The 24,151-nt window shown below is 39.9% G+C and overlaps 1 protein-coding gene across 2 annotated transcripts in view; it reads left to right on the plus strand.

Annotated features, from left to right (window-relative positions):
* Positions 1–24,151, plus strand: part of JADE3 (jade family PHD finger 3) — a 139,341-nt gene that overhangs the window by 85,597 nt on the left and 29,593 nt on the right. For both annotated transcript variants that reach the window (XM_030305913.1, XM_032592166.1), the window contains exons 4-5: positions 7,149–7,306; positions 22,071–22,261. In XM_030305913.1, the coding sequence (XP_030161773.1) occupies positions 7,149–7,306; positions 22,071–22,261 (349 nt within the window). The remainder of the gene's footprint in view (positions 1–7,148; positions 7,307–22,070; positions 22,262–24,151) is intronic.

Below are 24,151 nucleotides of genomic sequence, written 5' to 3' on the forward strand. Positions count from 1 at the left end.
GGCATATCTTTTGGGGGGCCACCACTCATCCCACTACAATATGTTTCCAGGCTACTTAGGAAACTGTACAGGACAGATGTTCATAAGCAGTTACATCAAGTGTAAAGATACAGCTTAAGCTATATGGTTAGATGGTGTGACACATATTAAGTCTGAAGCATGATTTGCAAATCAGTTAATTTATTTTGCGAAGTGTATCACATGGAAAACAATGAAATATTTTAGGAGGTTGAAAATACTTAGCTTTAGTATTCTTTCCAGATCTAACATAGGATTTCCCACAGCATACTCTCTCCCAAAGACAGTAGTTTATTAGCACAATTGTAAATTGTCACCACTCCTTAACCACTGGCTCATTAAAGGCTCTCTAGTCATTTCTAGAAATGGATCAGTGTTCAGGAAAATGGTGATTGAGATTTTCCCCCTGGCCATGCAGAACACTAAGCTCTATGCAGAACACGCTAAATGGATATGTCTGTGATCCTCTCTTACCCCCTTATACAAAGAACTTTGTAATAAACCACCAGTTTTTTTTTCTTGTAGACAGCTTTCTCCCTGCACAGCACCCAATTATCTTTAATTGGCTAAGATTCTTGGTAGGTAGGTCATTTTGTTGCCACCTGGCCACTAGCATGAAGTTTAAGGTTGGTTTCCTTCTCTACTTTGCTCAGAGCATATTAATTCTAAATCATCCCTAAGTGAAAGCAACAGGCGTTTGCAGGGTTCTCCCTGTAAAGTAGCAAATGGAATGAGTCTTTATTCGTTTAAATGGCATCATTTGATTATGTGATAATTCAGTCCTATACTCTGAAATGTTGTCAGTTTAAGCAGAAGTGCACCAACAGAGAATTAACTGCTTTATTAGATCACGCTCTGTGCCTCTACTCCACGTTACACAGAATTTGAACAGCGCTTCTCCTCAGAGAACCTTTATTAGCATTAAAGGCTAAAATGTTTGATAGCCTTTTTTTTCTTTGACCTTCCAGAAATTTGCACATGTTTACCTTCAGCCTGCCAGTGGTTGGTTGAATTTTTTTAGAATTAGAAATTAGTAGATGACATATAGACCAGTGTATGTATACTTTTGTGTAAAAGTATATTCCCTCATTGCTTAGACCTCAACTGGGCCTTCATCGCTGAAATCGTTGCCAGCTTAGCTTACGATCTCATGGCATGCTTTTTTCTGTTGTTGAAAAGGCAGAATCACAAAGCTTAGGCTTCCACGGCCATTTAAGTTATGTTTCCAGGCTGGTAAGCATATTTCTGTGCCCCTTAGTCACCCAGAGACCCTTTCAACCAGAGGATGACAGTACGTCAAACTTTAGATGGATCATGGTTCCCATATTGTCAGTGCCTAATTGTACTTAGGGTACAGAAAATGAGCTATGAAGAATCTCTTTGTTTCCCTGAGTCCAAGTTGTAGCTGTACTCACATGATCATCCTCTATCTCTGTCCTTTGAAATTATCACACAGCTAGGGCTCCCTTGCCAGGGATAAGGTTAAGGCTCGTGCTGGGATCCTCTTGGCTGCCACAGTAGACATTTCATTCCTATCCTCCTCACCTCTGAGGAGTTCACTGAGAGCAATAAAAACTGATAAACCAGATAGTAAAAGGTTAAAAAAGACAATGAAACTAAGGGCATTTTTTTAAAGATCTAAGTACAAAGATAACAAATCGAATAAAAATATGAACCTTAAATGCAAAAAAAATACTGTAATTAAAAGAGCAAAGAATACGCATCTGGTAGAGAAAGATGCACAAGGAAATATAACACATGTAATTATCAAATATGACAGTTGAGACCAAACATCTGAGTCATGCCAGTAAATATGAATGGGCTTAACAGCTATTAAAGAAAAATATTATTTTGGCTCACAAAACAAGACGCAACTATATGCTGTATACAAAAATATACCTAAAACACCTACTCAGAAAGGCTAAAAATAGAGATGGACAAAGGTATACCAGGAGGACGGTAGGAGGAGGAGTGAGCCTGATAGTAGACAAAGTAGAAATCAAGCCCCCAAAACAAAGAAGACTTTTTAACATTCTTTGAGTCTGTTTATTTTTGATAGAGATAGAGTGTGAGTGGGGGAGGGGCAGAGAGAGAGGGAGACAGAATCCGAAGTGGGTTCCGGGCTCTGAGCTGTCAGCACAGAGCCTGACGTTGGGTTCGAACTTGCGAACCGTGAGATCATGACCTGAGCCAAAGTCGGACGCTCAACCTACTGAGCCACCCAGGTGCCCCAAAGAAGACTTTTTTATGTTAAAAGCTACAACTTACCATGAAGATGTAATACTTCAGAGTATTTGTGCACTGAATAACCCAGCAGCCACCTTTCTGGAGCAAAAACTATAGAAGAGTCAAGGAGATGTAGGTGGAAACACACCATCCATAGGGGGCTTTCATACACTTCTCTCAGTCTCAGATTAAGTGAACAAAAAAATAAGTGAGGATATAGAAGATCTAAACAACTTAAGCAGTAAGGTACATCTGATTAATATCTATCAAACTCTAACCCTTGATATTAGAGATAATAGACAATACACCTCCTCAAATGTCTGTGGTACACTTACAGAGTGATCAAATATTAAGTCACAAGGAAAAACATTTCCATTATGTAGACATGATGTAAACAAAAATTCTGGTCACAACGCAGTAAAATCAGAAATTACTAACAAAAACAGGAAGGTCCTTTCCTATGGAAACTTTAAAACCTATTAAACAACTCTTGGGTGAAAGGGGAAACAAACCAAAATCATAGATTTTTTTAATTTTTTAATGTTTATTTATTTTTGGGAGAGAGAGAGAGAGAGAGCACAAGCAAGGGAGGGAGAGCAGAGAGAGAGAGAGAGATACAGAATCCAAAACTGGCTCCAGGCTCTGTGCTGTCAGAACACAGCCCAATGCAGAGCTCGAACCCATGAACCGTGAGATCATGACCTGAGCTGAAGTCAGACGGTTAACCAACTGAGCCACCCAGGCGCCCCTGAAATCATAGATTTTTAAAAATAATGATTAGTTGAAAACATTCCATCTCAGATGTTTGTTCCATATCTTAAATTTATGATCAGAAAAAGGTGAACATTGTTCCACCCACTCTTGATAAATCTTTAAATAAATATTAACTTAAGTTCTCAATGTTTCCATTGTTTAATTACAGTATACTAAATAAATATTATATTTTTCATTTTTTATATATACTTATAGCCAACAATAAGAGAGTTTCTAATATGTTGACCAAAATGTTTAAAGTGCATAGGAAAATCATAATTACCCCATTAATTATTAATATTGCTTTTCACAGTTTCTATATGCACCATCATTTTTATGATCCCACACTTCCGTCCAAAGTAGACCTCCCTATACTTCGCAAGCCTCTGCAGAAATAAATTTGAAAAACTGGATAAGATAGATAACTCTTATGAAAATACAGATTACCAAACTTGACTCCATTAGACTAAGTAGAAAGCTTAAAGTGATCAATTTCCAAAGAATAAGTAGAGTATGTTATTAGGAACTACTGCACAATAAAAGCACCAAGTCCAGGGGCACTGGGGTGGCTCAGTCGGTTGAGCGTCCAACTTTGGCTCAGGTCATGATCTCACAGTTCGTGGGATTGAGTCCCATGTCGGGCTCTGTGCTGACAGCTCGGAGCCTGAAGTCTCCTTCCGATTCTCTGTCTCCCTCTGTCTCTGCCCCCTCCCACTTGCGCGCACTCTCTCACTCTCTCTCTCTCACTCTCTCTCTCTCACTCTCCCTCTCTCAAAAATAAGTAAACGTTAAAAAAAAGTTTTTAAAGCACCAAGTCCAGATGGTTTCATAGGGACCAGTTAGTCCCAGTAATTCTCAGATTATTCTAGAGCATTGTTAACAGAAGGAAAATGTTCTAATTCTTTTTATGAAACATGCATAACATTGATACCTAAACCTAAAAGACAAAGGCAATTAAAAAAAGAAAACTTCAGATAAATATCACTCATGAATATGATATAGAAATAGTAAATAACGGAAGACAGAATACAAAACCATAGTAAGAAGGTATACCATGACCAAATAACATTCATTCCAGAAATGCAGAATTTGTTTGGTATTAAGAAATACAGTATTATCATACAGTATATTAATATATAAGGAAAGTAATTATATAATTATTCTCATATTCACTGAAGAAGCCTTTAACAAAATTCAGTACCCAGGCCTTCGAAAACATTCAAGAAAAAAGGAACTGTAAGATAATTTAACATATATACAATGTATATACACCATACACTAGGTGTATATACTAGGTCCTCAACCTAGTATCTTAGTTGATAGAGAACACTAGATGCATTTCCCCCAATTTCAGGAAGAAGGCAGATGTGTCCACTATCCCCAATACTATTCCAAACGTTAGTGCAATATCTGCCAATTCCATTAAACAAGAGAAACCAATTAGAGACAGAAGACTAGGTAAAGAAGATATGAAATTCTGTTTGCAGATGATATGATAATATATCTGGAAAACCATAGGAAAATCAATGATAAGACTAACGCAAGCAATAAAAGAATTCAGTGAAGTTAACATATAAGATCAATAGCTTTTATTTTTTTTTTATTTTTTTTTTAATATATATGAAATTTATTGACAAATTGGTTTCCATACAACACCCAGTGCTCATCCCAAAAGGTGCCCTCCTCAATATCCATCACCCACCCTCCCCTCCCTCCCACCCCCCATCAACCCTCAGTTTGTTCTCAGTTTTTAACAGTCTCTTATGCTTTGGCTCTCTCCCACTCTAACCTCTTTTTTTTTTCCCTTCCCCTCCCCCATGGGTTCCTGTTAAGTTTCTCAGGATCCACATAAGAGTGAAACCATATGGTATCTGTCTTTCTCTGTATGGCTTATTTCACTTAGCATCACACTCTCCAGTTCCATCCACGTTGCTACAAAAGGCCATATTTCATTTTTTCTCATTGCCACATAGTATTCCATTGTGTATATATACCACAATTTCTTTATCCATTCATCAGTTGATGGACATTTAGGCTCTTTCCATAATTTGGCTATTGTTGAGAGTGCTGCTATGAACATTGGCGTACAAGTGCCCCTATGCATCAGTACTCCTGTATCCCTTGGATAAATTCCTAGCAGTGCTATTGCTGGGTCATAGGGTAGGTCTATTTTTAATTTTCTGAGGAACCTCCACACTGCTTTCCAGAGCGGCTGCACCAATTTGCATTCCCACCAACAGTGCAAGAGGGTTCCCGTTTCTCCACATCCTCTCCAGCATCTATAGTCTCCTGATTTGTTCATTTTGGCCACTCTGACTGGCGTGAGGTGATACCTGAGTGTGGTTTTGATTTGTATTTCCCTGATAAGGAGCGACGCTGAACATCTTTTCATGTGCCTATTGGCCATCTGGATGTCTTCTTTAGAGAAGTGTCTATTCATGTTTTCTGCCCATTTCTTCACTGGGTTCTTTGTTTTTCGGGTGTGGAGTTTGGTGAGCTCTTTATAGATTTTAGATACTAGCCCTTTGTCCAATATGTCATTTGCAAATAAGATCAACAGCTTTTATAAGCAGTTAGAAGATACAAACGTGCCTGGAACATGTTGTAAGGTAAAGAATTAAGGAAATACTCAAAAAAGGATGGGATGCATTGAAAGAGCACAGATGCTAGGCAACCCAAAAGAGCTCCTAGTGATCAAAGGTGAAACAATTTGAGCAACAAAATAAATAACACTAATACTAGATTATAACTGGAAGAATAAAGAAATATTTACAAGTCTATAATCTAACTAAACAATTGAAAAATAAGGGGGAAGAAAGGACAGATCTTTCTTACAGAGCAATTCCAATCGATAAATGTAGGACTGAGAGACATAGAAAATCACCATTAGAACACCACAGTAATAATTGTTGCAGGCAAGTTATCCACCAGTGGATGCTAAAGTTTGAGGAGAAATGGGATATTTTTATAATCTCAAAGTATCTCCTCTAGGATATTTATAAATTACAAAGGGAAATACAGTAACCTAACAGTGGAGAAAACCAGCAAGACACTACATTAACCAAGCGATCAAGTTTAATATCACCACTGACAGGACATTGGCATTATACATTGCTGATAAAATGGAACAAGAAAGGCACAGCATCATGTCTGTGGTGTTCTTGCCAAAAGCGAATAGCTTTAATCATGAGAAAACATCATTCAAACCCAAATTGTGGGGATATTCTCTAAAATACGTGACTAGTACTCTTCAAAAGTGTCAGGGTCTTGAAAGACCAGGAAAGACTGAAAAAGCCTCACATACTGGAGAATACTAAGGAGCCATGACAACTAATTGCAATGTGGGATTCTGGATTGAATTCTGGAACAGAAGAACATTAATGGGAAAATCAGTAACATTTTAATAAGGTCTGTAGCTTAATTAATAGTATTACAGCAATATTAATTTTCTGGTTTAGGTAATTGTACTTTGGTTATGTTAGATATTAACATTAGAAGAAACTGTATGAAGGGGAGCTCTGTACTATTTCTGTAACTTTTCTATGTGTCTGAGTAAATAATTAAAAAATAAAGTGATGGCTAAATAAATAATTATAAGTTATCAAAGGATACTTATTGCTTAATTTGAGAGCATTAAAGGTTGTTTGTTTTATACAGTTTTAGAGTAACCTGTATTGTTGATTTAAATTCAAAGAGCCCTCGGAAATAATTCAAGAAGAACTTTTTTAAGTTTATTTATTTATTTTGAGAGACAGAGAGAGAAAGAAAAAGCGAGCGGGGGGGGGGGGAGAGAGAGAGAGAATCCCAAACAGGCTCCATGCTGTCAGTGCAGAGCCCGATGTGGGGTTCGATCTCACAAATGGTGTGATCATAACCTGAGCCAAAATCAAGAGTTGGACACTCAACCGACTGAGCCGCCCAGGCACTCCAAGAAGAATTTCTTTACTCTTTATTAAATTCAGAACAAACTGGCTTCCCTGTCGGTACCTCAAACACTTTCCAAATAAAAGTTGATCTGGCCATTTAGGAAGTTAAAGGTGTCTCTTGTTGAAGTGTAGAGTGGGTGAGGATAGTCTTTTTAAAAGGAGAACATTAAATGGTTTTAGTTTCATAGTGATGGTCTTCTCAAGATGTGTACAATGTCTTCTCAGGTATTCCGGAAGGACCTCATCAGTGCCATGAAACTTCCAGATTCTCATCATATTAGCCCTGACAGCTATTACCTCTTTGCGGATACATGGAAGGAAGAATGGGAAAAGGGAGTCCAGGTACCAGCCAGTCCAGACAATATTCCACAGCCTTCTGTCAGGTACTTGCTTTGACTTAAGGAATGAATGATCTTACGGTTATCTTTGCGCTGGCTGGGGAGAGACTTTGAATGGGTAATGATACATTTATAATACAAAGTCATATACTGCCACCAGTGGCAGATGGTCTGAGGCTAGGGTAGGCCAGTAGTTAAAGTCAAGCTCATTTATTTAGGGATATCATATGTGCCCATTCACAGGGTTAAACTATCTTGAAGTCTGATCTGAACTTGTGATAAGGTTTTAGAGACTAGGATTTCCAAGTCTACTAGCATTTACTAGTCTTTGAAGAGAAACAACATTAATGACATAACCTTGTAAGAAACCTATTAATATATAATCCCATTAGAAGTTGCTTCATTTTAATAGGGGCCTTGTCGTGATAGCATCTGTAAATAGAAGGCCAAAACATACAGTCTGTGAAATGCATAAACCCAAATGAAAGGGGATGAAACTGGAAATATCGGGTTGACTATAAGCACATAACCTTCATTTACAAAGACTTGAGAAGAAAGTTTAAGTAGGAGAGGACTTTTCTGCCAGAGAAAGGGGTAAGTTCAGCTCCTCAAGAGCGATGACTGGGGTGCCTAGGTGGCTAAGTCAGTAATGTGTTCCACTTTGGCTCAGGTCATGATCTCACGGTTCGTGAGTTTGAACCCTGTGTTGGGCTCTGTGCTGACAGCTCAGCGCCCGGAGCCTGCTTCGGATTCTGTGTTTCCCTCTCTCTCTGCCCCTCCCCCGCTCCCAATCGGTCTCTCTCTCTCGAGGTCTGTCTCTCTCACACAAACAAACAAACATTAAAATTTTTTTTTAAAAAAGAGTAATGACTGGTTTGGAAGCCATGTTTTCATATTGGTCTTTGTGTTTCCCAGTGCTTTGCGCAAAGGCTGGCATGAAATAAAATGCTTGGTATGAGTTTTGAGTGCAGAAAAGAAGGAAGGAATGGAAGGAAAAGCACCAGATAAGGGGACTGGTGGGACCTGCTGCTCACTATGAGAATTACCTTATTGTACATCTTATCTTTTTCTGGCACATGTTAGGTTCCTAAAGGGCAGCAGTTACATCCTTGAATTCTGTGCCCCTCGCCTCAGGTTTTTAGGTTCTCGTCATGCCCCGGAAACACTTGTCAGATCGCTTCTAGAAGCCCGAGCTCAGGCCACTCCACCCATGGAGAGAGAAAGCTCCACAGTCTTGCCCAGCACATTTCCTGAGCCTCACTAGCTCCATCGTCATCAACGCCATCTCCTGTCTCCTCAAAATCAGTGCAGCATCATGAGTGAACACAAGAGTCAGACATTTTCATGTCCTTCTTGTCCGTATTTTCATATACCATAGCAGTAACACTGGGAAGCCTATATACATATGAACAGTTGTCACAAATAGAGGAGCATAAAAATGGGTAAGAAAATGTGATAGTGGGCACAGGAAGGCACAGAAATGCGTGATGAGAAGAGAAAAGAAAGACAACAAGATGTGACTATAAGCTACCTAAAAGCAGAGCTCCTGTTGTCAAATAGGAGGTTTTCAACGCACACTTATTGATGTGAGGAGACTAGGACAAAAGCAAAGAGGAAAATGAGTGGATGTTAGGAAAGAAAATTAGTGAAGAACCAAAATACATTACAAGTAAGAAAAGCAAAGATGACGTTAGGAAGGGAAGGGCATAAAAACAAAGAAGATCAGGGAATAACAGTAAGTAGGAAGGGCTAATAATAAACCTTCTCTTTTAACCACTTGTATTTCCTATACTAAAAGTGAAAAGATTTTTTCACTTTCTCAAGCACTTGATGGAAAGAGTTTATTGTAAGGAAACCTACAACTAACAAGTAAACTTTAATAGATCAAACTAGGAAATTGGGGTGGGTGGGTACCTGGGTGGCTCAGTCAGTTAAGCACCTGACTCTTTCAGTTCAGGTCATGATGTAATGGTTCATGAGTTCAAGCCCCGCATTGGGCTCTGTGCTGTGTCAGCAAGGAGTCTGCTTGGAATTCTGTCTCCCTCTTTCTCTGCCCCTAGCCCTCTCATGCTGGCGCTCGCTCTCTCTCGCTTGCTTGCTCTCTCTCTCTCTCTCTCTCTCTCTCAAAAATCAATAAACTTTAAAAATTTTTTAAATAGGAAATTGGGAGGTAGGGGGATTTCACTAAGTTCTTCAGTCAAGTCTAGTTTCAGGTTTGTCACATGACCATCATGTATTTTTATAAATGTGCAGCTTGCCTTTTTTTTTTTTTTTTTAAAGATTCTCACGTGGCCTTTCCTCTGTGTGCACAGAGGGTGGGGGAGAGACAGAAAGAGAAGTCAAGATCTGGCATCTCTTTTTCTTCTTATAAGGACCCACCAACCCTATCAAGATTAGGTCCCCACTTTATGACTTCACTTAACCTTTGTTATCTCTTGATAGGCCCCATCTTCAACTATAGTCACACTGGGAGTTAGAGCTTCAACATTAAAATTTTGGGAGAACACAATTCAGTCTATAACAACCACTAACCTACTTTCTGTCTCGATGGATTTGCCTTTTCTGGACATTTCATATAAATGGAATCATACAGTGTGTAGCCTCTGAGTCTGACTTCTTTAATGCAGCATAACATTTTCAAGGTTTATCCATGTAGTAGTAGTATGTATCAGTATTTCATTAACTTATTATGGCCAAATAATATTCCACTGTATGGATATACCATATTTGTTAGTTTGTTCATCAGTCGATGGATGTTTGGATTGTTTCCATGTTTTAACTATTATAAATAATGCTGCTGTGAGCGTTCTTATACAAGTTTTTGAGTGGACTTAGTTTTCATTTCTCGTGGGCATGTACCTAGGAGTAGAATTACTGAGTCCTGTGGTAACTGTGTCTTTAACATTTTGAGGAACTGTCAAACTGTTTTCTTTTTTTTTTTTTATATGAAATTTATTGACAAATTGGTTTCCATACAACACCCAGTGCTCATCCCAAAAGGTGCCCTCCTCAATACCCATCACCCACCCTCCCCTCCCTCCCACCCCCCATCAACCCTCAGTGTCAAACTGTTTTTCAGAGCATCTGTATCTTCTATTCCTACCAGCAATATATGAGGGTTTCATTTTCTCCGTGTCTTTACCAACACTTGTTATTGCCTGTCGTTTTGATTATAGCCATCCTGATGGATATAAAGCAGATCTCTCCATAGTGTTAAGTTGCATTTGCCTAATGGCTAATGATGTTGAGCATCTTTTCTTCATGTGCTTATTAGCCATGTGTATATTCTTTTTGGAAGAGAGCTTTTCTACTTTATTACAAAAAGAAGCCTTTGTGTGATTTTTTTTTTCTCTTCCTATGAAACACTGCTGTTCAGACAGCCAAAGTGAATCACCTCGTCTTTACCTCTTTATGTTTCATCACATTCACTTTGGAATAGATGCCCTCAGCTGCTAAAAATCTGACCCGTTGGTGAACAAGGCAACAGAGTCCCCTGACCAGCGGTTTTGGAATGTCCCATTTTTATATACTACATTCATACAGACCTCATATATATTTTTTCTTTGGAGAAATTATTCAGATCTTTTCTCCATTTTAAAAATTGGGCTGTTTGTTTTGTTACTGAGTTCTAAAAGTTCCTTACATATTCTGGATATAAGTCTCTTATCAGACACATGATTTACAAATAATTTCTCTCATTCTATGAGTTGTCTTTTCACTTTCTTGGTAGTGTCCTTTGAAGCACAAAAGTTTTTAGTTTTGATGAAGTTTAGTTTGTTTTTTGCTTTGGTTGCTTCCCCTTTTGGTGTCATATCTAAGGAATCATTGCCTAAACCAAGATTTTGAAGTTTTGCACCTGTTTTCTCCCAAGAATCTTATAGTTTCATCTCCTACACTTGCGTCTTCGATCCATTTGAGTTAACTTTTGTATATGTTGTGGAGTGTTAAGGCCCAGCTTCATTCTGTCACATGTGGACGTCCGTGTGTCCCTGCTTATTTGTTGAGCCAGCCTCCTTTTAGAAAGTGATAGGCACGAGACCCCAGCCCCCCCCCCCCCGCCTCGGTGCCATGCCGCTGTGGAAGAAAACACAGTTCTTGAATTGCCAAGTAATCCCAGTCCTATTTTTACAAATCCCTTCTTTCACAAATCTACCAAGGTGACTTTAAAAAAAATGTTTTCCCGGGGCGCCTGGGTGGCGCAGTTGGTTAAGTGTCCGACTTCAGCCAGGTCACGATCTCGCGGTCCGTGAGTTCGAGCCCCGCGTCAGGCTCTGGGCTGATGGCTCAGAGCCTGGAGCCTGTTTCCGATTCTGTGTCTCCCTCTCTCTCTGCCCCTCCCCCGTTCATGCTCTGTCTCTCTCTGTCCCAAAAATAAATAAACGTTGAAAAAAAAAAAATTTAAAAAAAAAAAAAAAATGTTTTCCTACTTTGACTTGAGATGCTGATTTCTCTATTTATACTTCACTCTGTCCAACTATGTTACTTTTTTCCCCCACACTGTAAGACAGAACAGTATTTGTGTTCCTTTTTATTGGCTAATTTTCTAACTTTTTGCGTTAGTGTTTCTTTTTATATGTCTTCAGTATTGTTGTTTTCATAGATTACAAACCTCCTACCAGTTAAGGAGGTGCGTGGTAACAGTTGAGTTATTTACACAATTGAGAGAATATTTGAACAGTTTTTTAATTAAAAGATGGTAGCTTTATGGGGCACCTGGATGGCCCAGTCGGTTGTGTCCCAACTCTTGATCTCGGCTCAGGTCTTGATTACAGGGTCGTGAGTTCGAACCCTGCGTTGGGTGCCACACTGGGCATGGAGCCTACTTTAAAAAAAGAAGATAGTAGCTTTACTCTCAAAAGCCACAAATAAAAGTGTTTTCCTCTAATATAACTGCCAAATCTAAACAAATGTAAATGCTTTATAATTAGACCTTAGAATGATTGCTTTTAAATTGAAAACCAGTATCTTCAGTGATCATGTATTACTTTCATATAAAGAAGAAATGTGAATTGTTTAATTGTAAACATTCTTCCCACCTTCCAAAATTTAAAAAATCGTAAATCAGTGTGCATCAAGAGCATGATGACATTCCTTAATTCTATGCTAAAGGTTTTTATTTTTTTTTTTCAATGTTTATTTATTTTTGGGACAGAGAGAGACAGAGCATGAACGGGGGAGGGGCAGAGTGAGAGGGAGACACAGAATCGGAAACAGGCTCCAGGCTCCGAGCCATCAGCCCGGAGCCCGACGCGGGGCTCGAACTCACGGACCGCGAGATCGTGACCTGGCTGAAGTCGGACGCTTAACCGACTGCGCCACCCAGGCGCCCCTATGCTAAAGGTTTTTAATAAAGACTCTAGCAGTTCACAATAGGATATAAGTAATATCAGAATGTAAAAGCAAAACTCTTCTAATACATTATTTTGGATCAGCTCGTCCATGTTGGTTTAGTAAAATGAAAACCTAATCGGTTAGTGACTTTATTTTCTACTGGTAGAAATCTCACTTCTCTAGAGAAAATATTCTAAAACATAAATTTGTTAGAGAAATTTAAGAATGAATCTAATGCAATACAATACAGTAGTCCCCCACCCCCCATTCACTGGGGATACATTCCAAGACCCCTACTGGTTGCCTGAAACTGGATAGTGCCAAACCCTATGTATGCTATGTTTTTTTTCCTATACATACACACCTACGATAAAGTTTAATTTCTAAACTAGGTACAGTAAACGATTAAGATAACTAATAAAATGTAACAATTACAACAACATACTATAATACAAGTTATGTGAATGTGCTGTCTTCTCTCAAAATATCTCACCCTTCTCGTGATGATGTGAGATGATAAAATGCCTACTTGATGAGATGAAATGAGGTGAATGACATGGGCATCGTGACATAGCATTAGGGTACTATTGACCTTCTGATGATACATCAGAAGGAGGATCATATGCCTCCAGACCACGGTTGACTGTGGGTAACTGAAACCGTGGAAAGGGAAACCACAGACAAAGGGGGACTACTCCAGTTATTTAAGTTAAAACATACGTGAAAATATTGGGAAGTAACTCTTTACAGGTTCTTCTTTGTATTAGTCCAGATAGGCCATTTACTATAACAGACATCCCCCCCCCCAAAGTCTCAGCGTATTAACACAGTGGAGGTTTTATGTATTGCACTTATCTCCATCCAGTGTAGGTTGGGATGTGAGTCACCTCTGCCCCATGTAGTCAGTCCTTCAGGGACTCAGGCTTTTTTATGAGTGGCTTCTCTGTTGGCTAGGTCCATTTCTACTCCCATCTTTCCCCGCAAAATTCTAAATCCAGTCTGCAGGAAAAGAAAAGACAATGTGGAGGGTTATACAGGTAGATTTTGGGGGTGCTAGGATTTGAAGTGGCTTATCCACCTATATTCCATTGGCCAGAGCTCACTCACTTGGCCCACCTGACTGCAGAGAAGGCTGGGGGGTGCAGTCTTGCTGTGTGCCTAGATGGAAAACGAAAGTTTGGTGAGCACCTAGCATTTCTCTGCTACTCTTTGATAGTGGCATTACAAACTCAAAGCTCCGTGAGCGCAGGGACCTTACTGATACTATTCACCAATGTAACCCTGTAGTTGATGCTGTGACCTGCACTGCCCAAATTCCCATATAGTCTTAGGACCTTTCCACATGATCTCTCAACAGCATAATTTGACTTCTTACATAGCACCTCTGGGCTCCAAGAGTGAGTATTCCAAGAGATAACAAGTGGAAGCTGCTAGTCTCAAGACCTGGGCTCAGAAACTCGCATAGTATTATTTCCACCGTAGTTTTTTTTTTTTTAATTCTGATTTTTATTTTAAGTAGGCTCCATGCCCAACGCGGGCTTGAACTCATGACCCTGAGATCAGGAGCCTTGCTCTGTACCGACTGAACCAGCCAGGCACCCCACTTCCACCATATGTTATTAGAGCAGGTCACAGAGAGCTCCCGAACTGAAGGGGAGAGAAATAGACCCTACCTCTCGACAGAAGGAATATCAGATGATATGTGACCCTCTTCAGTCTGTCACAATAGTAATATTTTTAATGTTTGTGTTTCAGTTACTTGCCTAATTGCCTGCAGACAGATTAATCAGTCGGCTAGAGAAACTTAAATACTAATAAGCTAAACACTTGCTTTTTATTTATTACCTAATCCACAAGATTGTCAGAATGCTTCAGAATTTTATTTCCTAATGGACTTAAGTAATTTTGGATATATAGAAGTTAATTGACCTGATCCTTGGGGCTGTCATAACTGAAAAGGAGGGGAAAGTGATACAGCAGAGTAAGTGAAGCATATTTCAGAATCTTTGTTCTGGTTTTCAAGCCAGATCTTTCCCTCTGTTGCACTGTCCTTTCTGCAGTTGTTTCTTTAGCGTAGTGCAGGCTGTGTGGCAGTTGAGGGGAAAGGTGCAGACAATCACAGAGCCAGCTTGCACTGTAAGTTACAGCTGTTGAGATAAGTCTGTTGACTACCACAAGGAACTTTTTGAAAGCAAGTTCAACAAATGAAGTTGGTGTTAACTTCATTACATGTTTTTAGGTAGACCATGGATATTTTTTTATGCTAGTCAACAATAAACAAGCTTCAGATCATTTTTTTTTTGTTTAAGGTTTTCATTTGTATATTTAAATAGTTTCTGTTGCCACAAGGTTACAATGGAAGGAAAACAGTGCTTCATGTTTGGTTGAAAGGAAGCATGCATTATAATTTCTATGACATGCAAGTGGTTGATGTATTTACTGTGTGTGTGTGTGTGTGTGTGTGTGTATGCTTTTAATTATAGATGAATTACTGACTTACTGTGAAAACAAAAATGAATCAGAATACAAAACATCAACTGCATTGTATATATGCTTATACACATGCTTGTCTATATATATATATATAAATGGGAATGTTCTAGAACTTGCTTTTTTCACTTAACAGTTTATTATCAATCACTAATGATACTTAAAGAGGGATATTCAGATATTCCTCTTTTAGATATTTTGGATAGATATTCAGACAGGCCCCTATTTCTTTTTGGAATGTAAACATTGAACTAACTGGACTATGGAGAGCAGCACTTTCTTCACTAAATTCCAGGCTCAAATATATAACCACCAATTCAACATCTCCATTTGGATGTCCAGTAGGCATCTGAGACTTCAAATGTCCCAAACTGAACTATTGATCTTCTTCCCAAACTAGCTCCACCTGTAGTTTCCTGTGTTTAACTGATGGCAGATCCATTCTTTGTGCTGTGTCTTTTCAGTCTTTCGAGCCAAAATTCTTGGAGCTGTCTTTGATTCTTCTTTGCCTCATACCCCAGACTCAGTATTAAAGGAGATCTTCTTGACCCTACTTTCAAAAGATACTCAGATTCCATATAGTGAGTCAAAGGAAGAGTGTCCCTGATGATAAATGGGAGCCCAAGCCTGCCTTCCGCTCCACTGCTCCATTTCATCATCCTGCCTCTCTCACCTCCCCTGTTCTCCTTGCCCCACTCTCCCCACACTTCCTTTCCTGTTCCGTTTCATGCGGCACCAGTCTGCCACTCTTGCTTTCAATTATGAGACTCCGTCAGAAGCACAATGTAGAGAGCGCCTTCATACACACATCTTACAGTTTAAAGCAGCCCTCCGGTGGCTTTCCCACTTACTATTGCCCCCAGACTTAGCAGCTTCAAGCAGCTATGTTACACTCATGGATTCTGTGGGTCAGGAAATCGGATGGGCAGAGTGGAGATGGCTTGTCTCTGCTCCGTGATATCTACGGCCTCATCCAGCAAGACTTGAAATTTGGGGGTGACTCAGCAGCTGGGGGCTATAATCATCTGAAGGCTTATTCACTAACATGTCTGTCACCTAGGCTGGGATGACGTAGACCGTACATGGCTTCTCCATGCGTTTTGGTTTCCTCACAGCACAACAGTCTCAGCACAGACAGACTTCTTACAGGCCTCAGGCACCTGCGCGTGTTCCGCCCAATAAGGTGAAAGGTGTATTTCCTTTTAAGACCTGGCCTTGCACTTCTCATAGCATCACTTCTGCCATATTCTGTTGGTGGAAACAGTCGTAAGCCCTCCCTGATTGAAGAAGAGGAGAAATAGACTTCACCACTTGATGGGGGAGTAGCAAAGTCACATTGTAAAAGAGCATGTGAGATTTTGAAAATACCAGCTGTCACAGAGGTTATAATTGTCCTTTGTTTCATAGATGAGGCGTGGAGTTTGATAGAGAGGCAGTCAACCCAGAGTGGCCAGATTAACAAGGAGAAATTTGGGGAACTACTAGAGATAGTAATATAAAGGGGCTCCTATTTAGGTAGCTTTTAAGACATTTTTTTAAAATTTTTTTTTTCAACGTTTATTTATTTTTTTGGGACAGAGAGAGACAGAGCATGAACGGGGGAGGGGCAGAGAGAGAGGGAGACACAGAATCAGAAACAGGCTCCAGGCTCTGAGCCATCAGCCCAGAGCCCGACGCGGGGCTCGAACTCACGGACCGCGAGATCGTGACCTGGCTGAAGTCGGACGCTTAACCGACTGCGCCACCCAGGCGCCCCATAAGACATTTATTTCAAGCCTTTAAAAAATCCATAATGATAAAGTATTGTGCAATTTCTGTGCTGTTCACAAATGATCCTAATCCACTCCAGGAAATGAAGCATAGTCTCTACCTGCCAAATATTTAGATCAACCAAAGACACACTAAGGATTCACTGTGCATAATATATAGGGGAGGCCGTCGGTCAGGTTAGAGTAGTTGCAGCTTTCTTTTGTTGCCCCCTCAGTGTCAAACAGCAGTGTTCACATGCTGTGAACCTGGCCTACCCTGAGGAGCCGGTGGGTAGGCCTTTTTTCTATGGAGCTAAGCAGGTGTGGCTGTGGGTCCTTTCACCAAAGGTCAGTCACCCACGAAGTTATTACAACATTCATTTACATTCGAGCATCCAAATCAAAAACTGCCCTTATTTAACATCATCCTGGCAAAATTGCTCATACCTCTGGGCTTATGAGCTTTTGCTGATTTGATCAGTTGTTCTGGTGACCATTCAAAGAATGTCTCTATACCTAGGATATATTGCCCAGAGAAGAAAATGACCCAGGGATAATCCTGGAATTTTCCCCAGCTGCAGCCATGTGGTATGTACTTGAAGATGTTAAAGCTGCATTTTAAAAATCGCAAAGTAATATTTTTCACTAATTCTTATAGACCTTCCCCTCTACACAAATTTCTCCATGCGAGATTTGAATTAACTTCACCTTTACCCGTGCATTTCCTTGCCTTTAGTATTACCGTTTCAGTCTATAGTATGTTCGCTGCCATAGATTCGGTCTTTAGATTCAGACCTTTAGTTCAAGTTACATATGAAAAGATGAGTGACATAACGTCATTGTCATCATTATCATTATAAATCTTGCATTGAAGTATAATATACACATAGAGAAGTGACCAGAGCATAACTGTATTAACTCAGTGAACTTTCATGAATGAAGTACACTTGTTTAACTGCCACTCAGATCGAAAAATAGAATGTGACCAACACCCCAGAAGCCCTCCTGCTCATGCCCAGTAACTGACCTCCCTCTCCATAGGTGACAGTTTTTGAACTTGATATTGAGGCTAGATTGTTCTGTTCATCATAACAGTTGTGAGATTTATCCATGCTGTTGCATGTACTAGTTTATTAAGCTTCACTTCTGTGTCATAGTCCATTTTGTCAATATTCCACATTTTATTCATCCATTCTGATCTTGATAGGTATTTGTATCACTTCCGGTTTTCAGCTAATATAGACATCTTTCTTCCTTTGACATACATATGTCTACTTTTTTGTTAAGTATATTCCTCAGAGTGGGTTTACTAGGTCCTAGGGTATGATGTTCAGCTAGGATATCTGCTGCTGAGTAGTTTGCCAAAGTGGTTGTACTAATTCACACGCCCACCGGCAGTGTAGGAGAGGTCTGTTTGCTTCCTTACAAACGCTTAAGTAATGTCAGGTTTTGGTCAGCCTTTCCAAGTTTAGCCATTCTGGTAGGTAATAGTAATTATGATTTCGATCTGCATTTCTCTGATAACTAATGAGGTTGAGAACCGTTAAGAAGTTTTCTTGCCATGTGGATAGCCTTATTTGTGAAGTATCTATTCAAGTTTCTTGTCTACTTGTCTTTTTCTAATTGATTTGTAAGAGTTTATTATATATTGGTGATAAACACGTTTTTTAATCTCTTCCTTTATGGCTGATGGCTTTTTTTTTTTAAGTTTCACTTATTTATTTATTGAGAGAGACAGAGAGAGGGAGGGAGAGAGAGCGTGAGTGGGGGAGGGGCAGAGAGAGAGAGGGAGAGAAAGAATCCCAAGCAGGCTCCACACTGTCAGCACAGAACCCGACACAGGGCTTGATCCCACGAACCGTGAGATCATGACCTGAGCCAAAAGAACATCCAATTTCTTTAAATAAATAACGAATAAAATATATTTGCCTTCAGGGCACCTGGCTGGCTCAGTCAAAGAAGCATGCAGCTCTTGATCTCATGTTCATGAGTTCAGGCCCCACATTGGGTGTAGAGATTACTTATAATAAACTTTAAAATATATACATGTGGTATTCCATTGTGTGGATGGAACTGGAGAGTGTGATGCTAAGTGAAATAAGCCATACAGAGAAAGACAGATACCATATGGTTTCACTCTTATGTGGATCCTGAGAAACTTAACAGGAACCCATGGGGGAGGGGAAGGAAAAAAAAAAAAAAAAAAAAAAAAAAAAGGACGTTAGAGTGGGAGAGAGCCAAAGCATAAGAGACTGTTAAAAACTGAGAACAAACTGAGGGTTGATGGGGGGTGGGAGGGAGGGGCGGGTGGGTGATGGGTATTGAGGAGGGCACCTTTTGGGATGAGCACTGGGTGTTGTATGGAAACCAATTTGTCAATAAACTTCATATAAAAAAAAATAAAAAAATAAAAAATAAAAAAAAAAAATAAATAAATAAAATATATACATGTGTATGTATGTATATATGTATAAGATATATACATATATGTGTGTGTGTGTGTGTGTATAGTCATAGTCTGAGGTTTCTTCCAGAAGCTTAATAAACATGTTAGTTTAAGTCAAGAACATTTATAGTCTACCTTGTTCCACATAGAATTTGAGGCAATCAATATGAATAGTTAGCAAAATATTCTTTCTTTTAGAACAAGATGAATCTTGAAAAAAATTAGATATTCTATAATTACCTCATAGGCCATGCACCAAATAAGCATAGCATATTTAATCTCATTGTCTTGGGAGAATTCATATGCATGTCCTGTCCTTTTCAGTTGGGTTCATTTCAGTTGGAAGCAGGCCTCTGTCAGCAGTTCCCAAGTTTTTAGCTTCAATAAATATTTTAGGGTTCTGCTTTTTTCCTCAAATATTTGTCGCCTTTGGCTTTAAAAACTCCATATGGTAGGAAAGTTAAAATGTGCAAAAGCATGTAGTTATTAACTTTATTCAACATACATTATGTGGGATCATAACCTTGTGGAAGAATGCTTAGGAAGAAATATTTACTGTATATTTACAAGGTGGACTATGCCTATGTATACTTACATGTCTTTATACGAATACATTTATGTTTATGAATCCTTCTACATATATAGTAACTCTCGAGTAAAGAAACTGGCTCCACAAGCCTTCCAGAGAAAGTTTTCATTTTATGATATATGTACATATTTCTTTCTCTCTTTTTTAGAGGGTCCACTGTGTTCTTTAAAATTTCCAGGGAATGGGGCACCTGGGTGGCTCAGTTGGTTAAATGACCTCAGCTCAGGTCATGATCTCACGGCTCATGGGTTCAAGCCCTGCATCAGGCTCTGTGCTGACAGCCTGGAGCCTGCTTCAGATTCTGTGTCTCAGTCTCTCTCTGCCTGCCTGCCTGCCTCTCTCTCTCTCCCTCCCTCCCTCCCTGTCTCCCTCCCCCCCAACAATAAATAAGCATTAAAAAACATTTTTTTAGGGGCACCTGGGTGGCTCAGTCGGTTAAGCATCTGACTTCAGCTCGGGTCATGATCTCGCGGTTCGTGAGTTCAAGCCCCGCATTGGGCTCTGTGCTGACAGCTCGGAGCCTGGAGTCTCCTTTGGATTCTGTGTCTCCCTCTCTCTCTGTTCCTCCCCCACTCACACTCTGTCTCTCCTTCTCTCAAAAATAAATAAAAATTAAAAAAAATTTTTTTTAATTGCCAGGGAAGAGTGCCTAGGTGGCTTAGTCTGTTAAGTGTCTGACTATTGATCTCAGCTCAGGTCTTGATCTCAGCAATCTCAGCATCTTGAGTTCAAGCCCTACGTTGGGCTCCACACTGGGCATCGAGCCTACTTAAAAAAATAAAAATAAAAATAAACTAAAATTGCGAGAGAATAAGAATCCAGATTTCCTCTTGTTTGTATTCTGATGCTTCATGCAGTATCTAAAACATTGATTGTAGAATACGTCATTGGTGAGAAACTTCTATTTCTTCCCTTGCTTGGTTTCCTTGGCTTGGGTTCCTAAGTGTCAGGAGGGGTGAGAGGAAATACAGGTTTGCTTCAGGCTTGCTGGAGAAGTTGATAGAGGAACAGAAATCTTTCATCCTGTCATGTTACCCTGGCCCAGACTTATGGTCACTATCATTTATGGCTAGGAAATGCCTGAAGTTTATATAAGTCCGTGGCCTTTAGGCTTCACCTCATTTACATAAATAGTGAAAATAACGAGAAATATAGTAACAATAACATTATTAAACATCTTTTTTTTTTACTATATACTATGCTAAGCTCTTTATATATTTATTTCACATGTCATAATTGCCCTGCAAGTTTAATATTATTGTATCATAATTTATGACTACTGTCCTTACTTTTTAGCTAAGAAAACCAAACCTTATAGAAACTAAGTAGTTCCCAGGGTGCCTGGGTGGCACAGTCGGTTAAGCGGCCAACTCTTGATTTCGGCTCTGGTCATAATCTCAGGGTTGCTGAGTCCAGGCCCCACAACGGGTTCTGCACTGTGTGGGGCCTGCTTAGGATTCTCTCTCTGCTCCAACCCCGTTCGTGCTCTCTCTGTCTCTCTCTCCCTCTCAAAATAAATAAAACTTAAAAAATTAAAAAAAAGAAAGTAGTTCCCCAAGATGACTATGTGAGTAAGTGGCAGAAAAACCAGGCTTGTGAGTCTATAGCCTGTACTTTTTTTTTAAGTTGGGAAGGGGCAGAGAGAAAGGGTGAGAGAATCCCAAGCAGGCTCTGTGCTAGTAGCCAAATCAAGAGTTGGACGCTTAACCAACTGAGCCACCCAGGCGCCCCAGTCTATACTCTGTGCTCTAACCACCGTCCAGTATTGCCTCCATGGCAGAAAATCATGACTTTGGCTGAAATATATCTTTGGTATGGAATCTGCTGTGCCTTTGTGCAGGTATCACCTCTTCCTCAGTTCCCCCTTCTAAACAAACGTGGTAGCTATTGCACCAAGAACACACAATGCAACATTATTAGAATGAATGATAATAGAGACCCAGGAGCAATAAGTGTAACTGAAATATCTCATTAGCAGTCAGAATGTTCACGGCAGATGACAAAACTGAATCTGTAGAACCATTTACTTTCTAGATAGGAATCTGTCGTACCTCTCAGTTGGCAGAGCAAGGGATCTCCCCCTATGGAGGCAAGGGAGAACATTCAACTCCACCATATGGCCTGAGTGCCGTTGGTCCCACCCAGTCAGTCCCTAGAATCTGTCATTTGTCGACTGTTATCAGTATCTTCCTTTCACTTTTCTAGGGTTGTGGCTGAGAAAGTAAAGGATGTTCTGTTTATGCGGCCCCGGAAGTACATCCGCTGCTCCAGCTCGGAAAGCACAGAACCTGGCTACATCAACATCATGGAGTTGGCAGCATCTGTGTGTCGCTATGACCTAGACGACATGGACATCTTCTGGCTCCAGGAACTCAATGAAGACCTCGCAGAAATGGGTAAGTTCTTTTCTTACAACTAAGTTATTCCTTGATTTGACTCGTGGTTTTTTTTAAGTTGTCAGGACCATTTAACTTGCTTTCATCTTGTGGCTTCTTTTCTTTTCTGGCCTTTTCATTTATTTTTCTCTTTGATCTTACCTTAATGAGGCATTTCTTGAAATGCATAAATATACTGAAATAGAGCAATAACATTTAAATCTGACCTTTTCTTTCCTTGTTCATTGTGAATAGCACAGGTCAGGGATGGCATGTAGGTTTTATAAGATTGTTTTCCAGTTCTGATTGTGAGAGTGATCATGGCTAATTGGACTCCTGGTTGAGGATTCTGAAGCTGGTGCCTGGCTCAGCCCCGAAAAACACTCTGATCAGTGGGCAGGGCCAGGGGCAGCAGCACTTATGCCGTCTCTGCCGGGTGGACAGAAGTTCTAACTTCAGCATTAGGCAGCACCGCTGCACCCGACAGGTCGGTGTGTCCGGTGAGCCTTGATGCCAGACTTGTCATTTCCTGCCGGAAGGAGAACGAAAGGCCTAGGGCAGAACTTCCCCTAAGCAGTTCTCAGCTATCTCACTACCTTTAGCGAGTTCTGAAGTTGTCATGCAGGTCTCGAAAAATAAAATTCAATGAAGCAAAGGCAAGCAAACAAACAAAAACAAAACTTGGAAGTACACGTAATAATAGTGGTAAAGTGATGGTATGCCATACTGTACCGTGCCGGCAGTGCTGGGAAATGCTAGGCTGAAAGGAAACTCACTTTATGCTTACACACAGCTCTTCGACCAGTCTTCAGCCTGAGCGGTGTTTAGGTCCAAATGGTCCTTTGGAACTCTGTGGGTGGTTTTATTTAAGTCTCCATAGGAGATACGGTAAAGCATACATTTGATTGCATTTTTGCTTGAATCACGTTTATCCGTTGTTAGCACAACAAGGATCAGCGGTTCTCCTTTTCTTCCCTCCCTCCCCTTTTTTTCTTTCTTTTGAGGTTGGTGTCTGAATGCATGTGAATAAAAACTTAACATCGTATTACATCCGGTTTGGCATGATGGTGGCAGTTATTCTGTCAGTAACCAGTACTTCTTGCTTTTGAAAACTTTTTACTGTATGTCTTCTCTTGCTCTGCCTTCCAAAAGGAGAGAATGGGTGTCAGTTTAGGGTGAGAACCACAAAGGGAAGAGAATGAAAGACTGACAGAGGGGGTAAGTCAGAGTATGAGAGCTTAATCGAGTGGATTGACGGTTCAGCGTGCAGTTGTGCTTAGGAACCGTATGACATCTATATACATTATGATCATTCCAGGCCTGCCTTCGGCATGACACCACCTGATGACGAGGTCCCTTTGGTATTTTGCAGTTAATTCCCTTTGGATGATTTTTTTATGGCCTTTTTTTAATTTTAGAGTAGTTTTAGATTTACAGAAAAGTTGTAGACGTAATACAGTTGCCATGTACCCCTCACACAGTTTCAGTTTCCCCTAATGTGAATAATGTCTCACTTGCCCACAGTACGTTTGTCAAAGCTAAGGAACCAACACAGGTACATTACTATCATCTAAATTCTAGACTTTATTGAGGTTTCATCAGTTCTTCCACTAATGATCTTTTTCTGTTCCAGGATCCCATCCAAGACACCACATTGCATTTAGGCTGGGAAGAATTTTAAAAAAGGATTGCCTTATCTCAAGTCTTACTCTTTAGAGTAAATCATATTGTAGTGAGGCTTATAAAAGCTTAAAATAAACTTGTAAAACCAACATTAAATTAAGCATATTTTTTGGTTCAGATTAAGGAATTTTAAAAATTGAGTGCTTACTACATAGCAGGCACTATACTAAGCAGTGTACAAACATTACCTCATCTCAGCCTCACAAGAAATCAGTGAGTTTATATTAT

Source organism: Lynx canadensis, chromosome X (assembly GCF_007474595.2).
Source record: "Lynx canadensis isolate LIC74 chromosome X, mLynCan4.pri.v2, whole genome shotgun sequence".
Classification (NCBI taxonomy): domain Eukaryota; kingdom Metazoa; phylum Chordata; class Mammalia; order Carnivora; family Felidae; genus Lynx; species Lynx canadensis.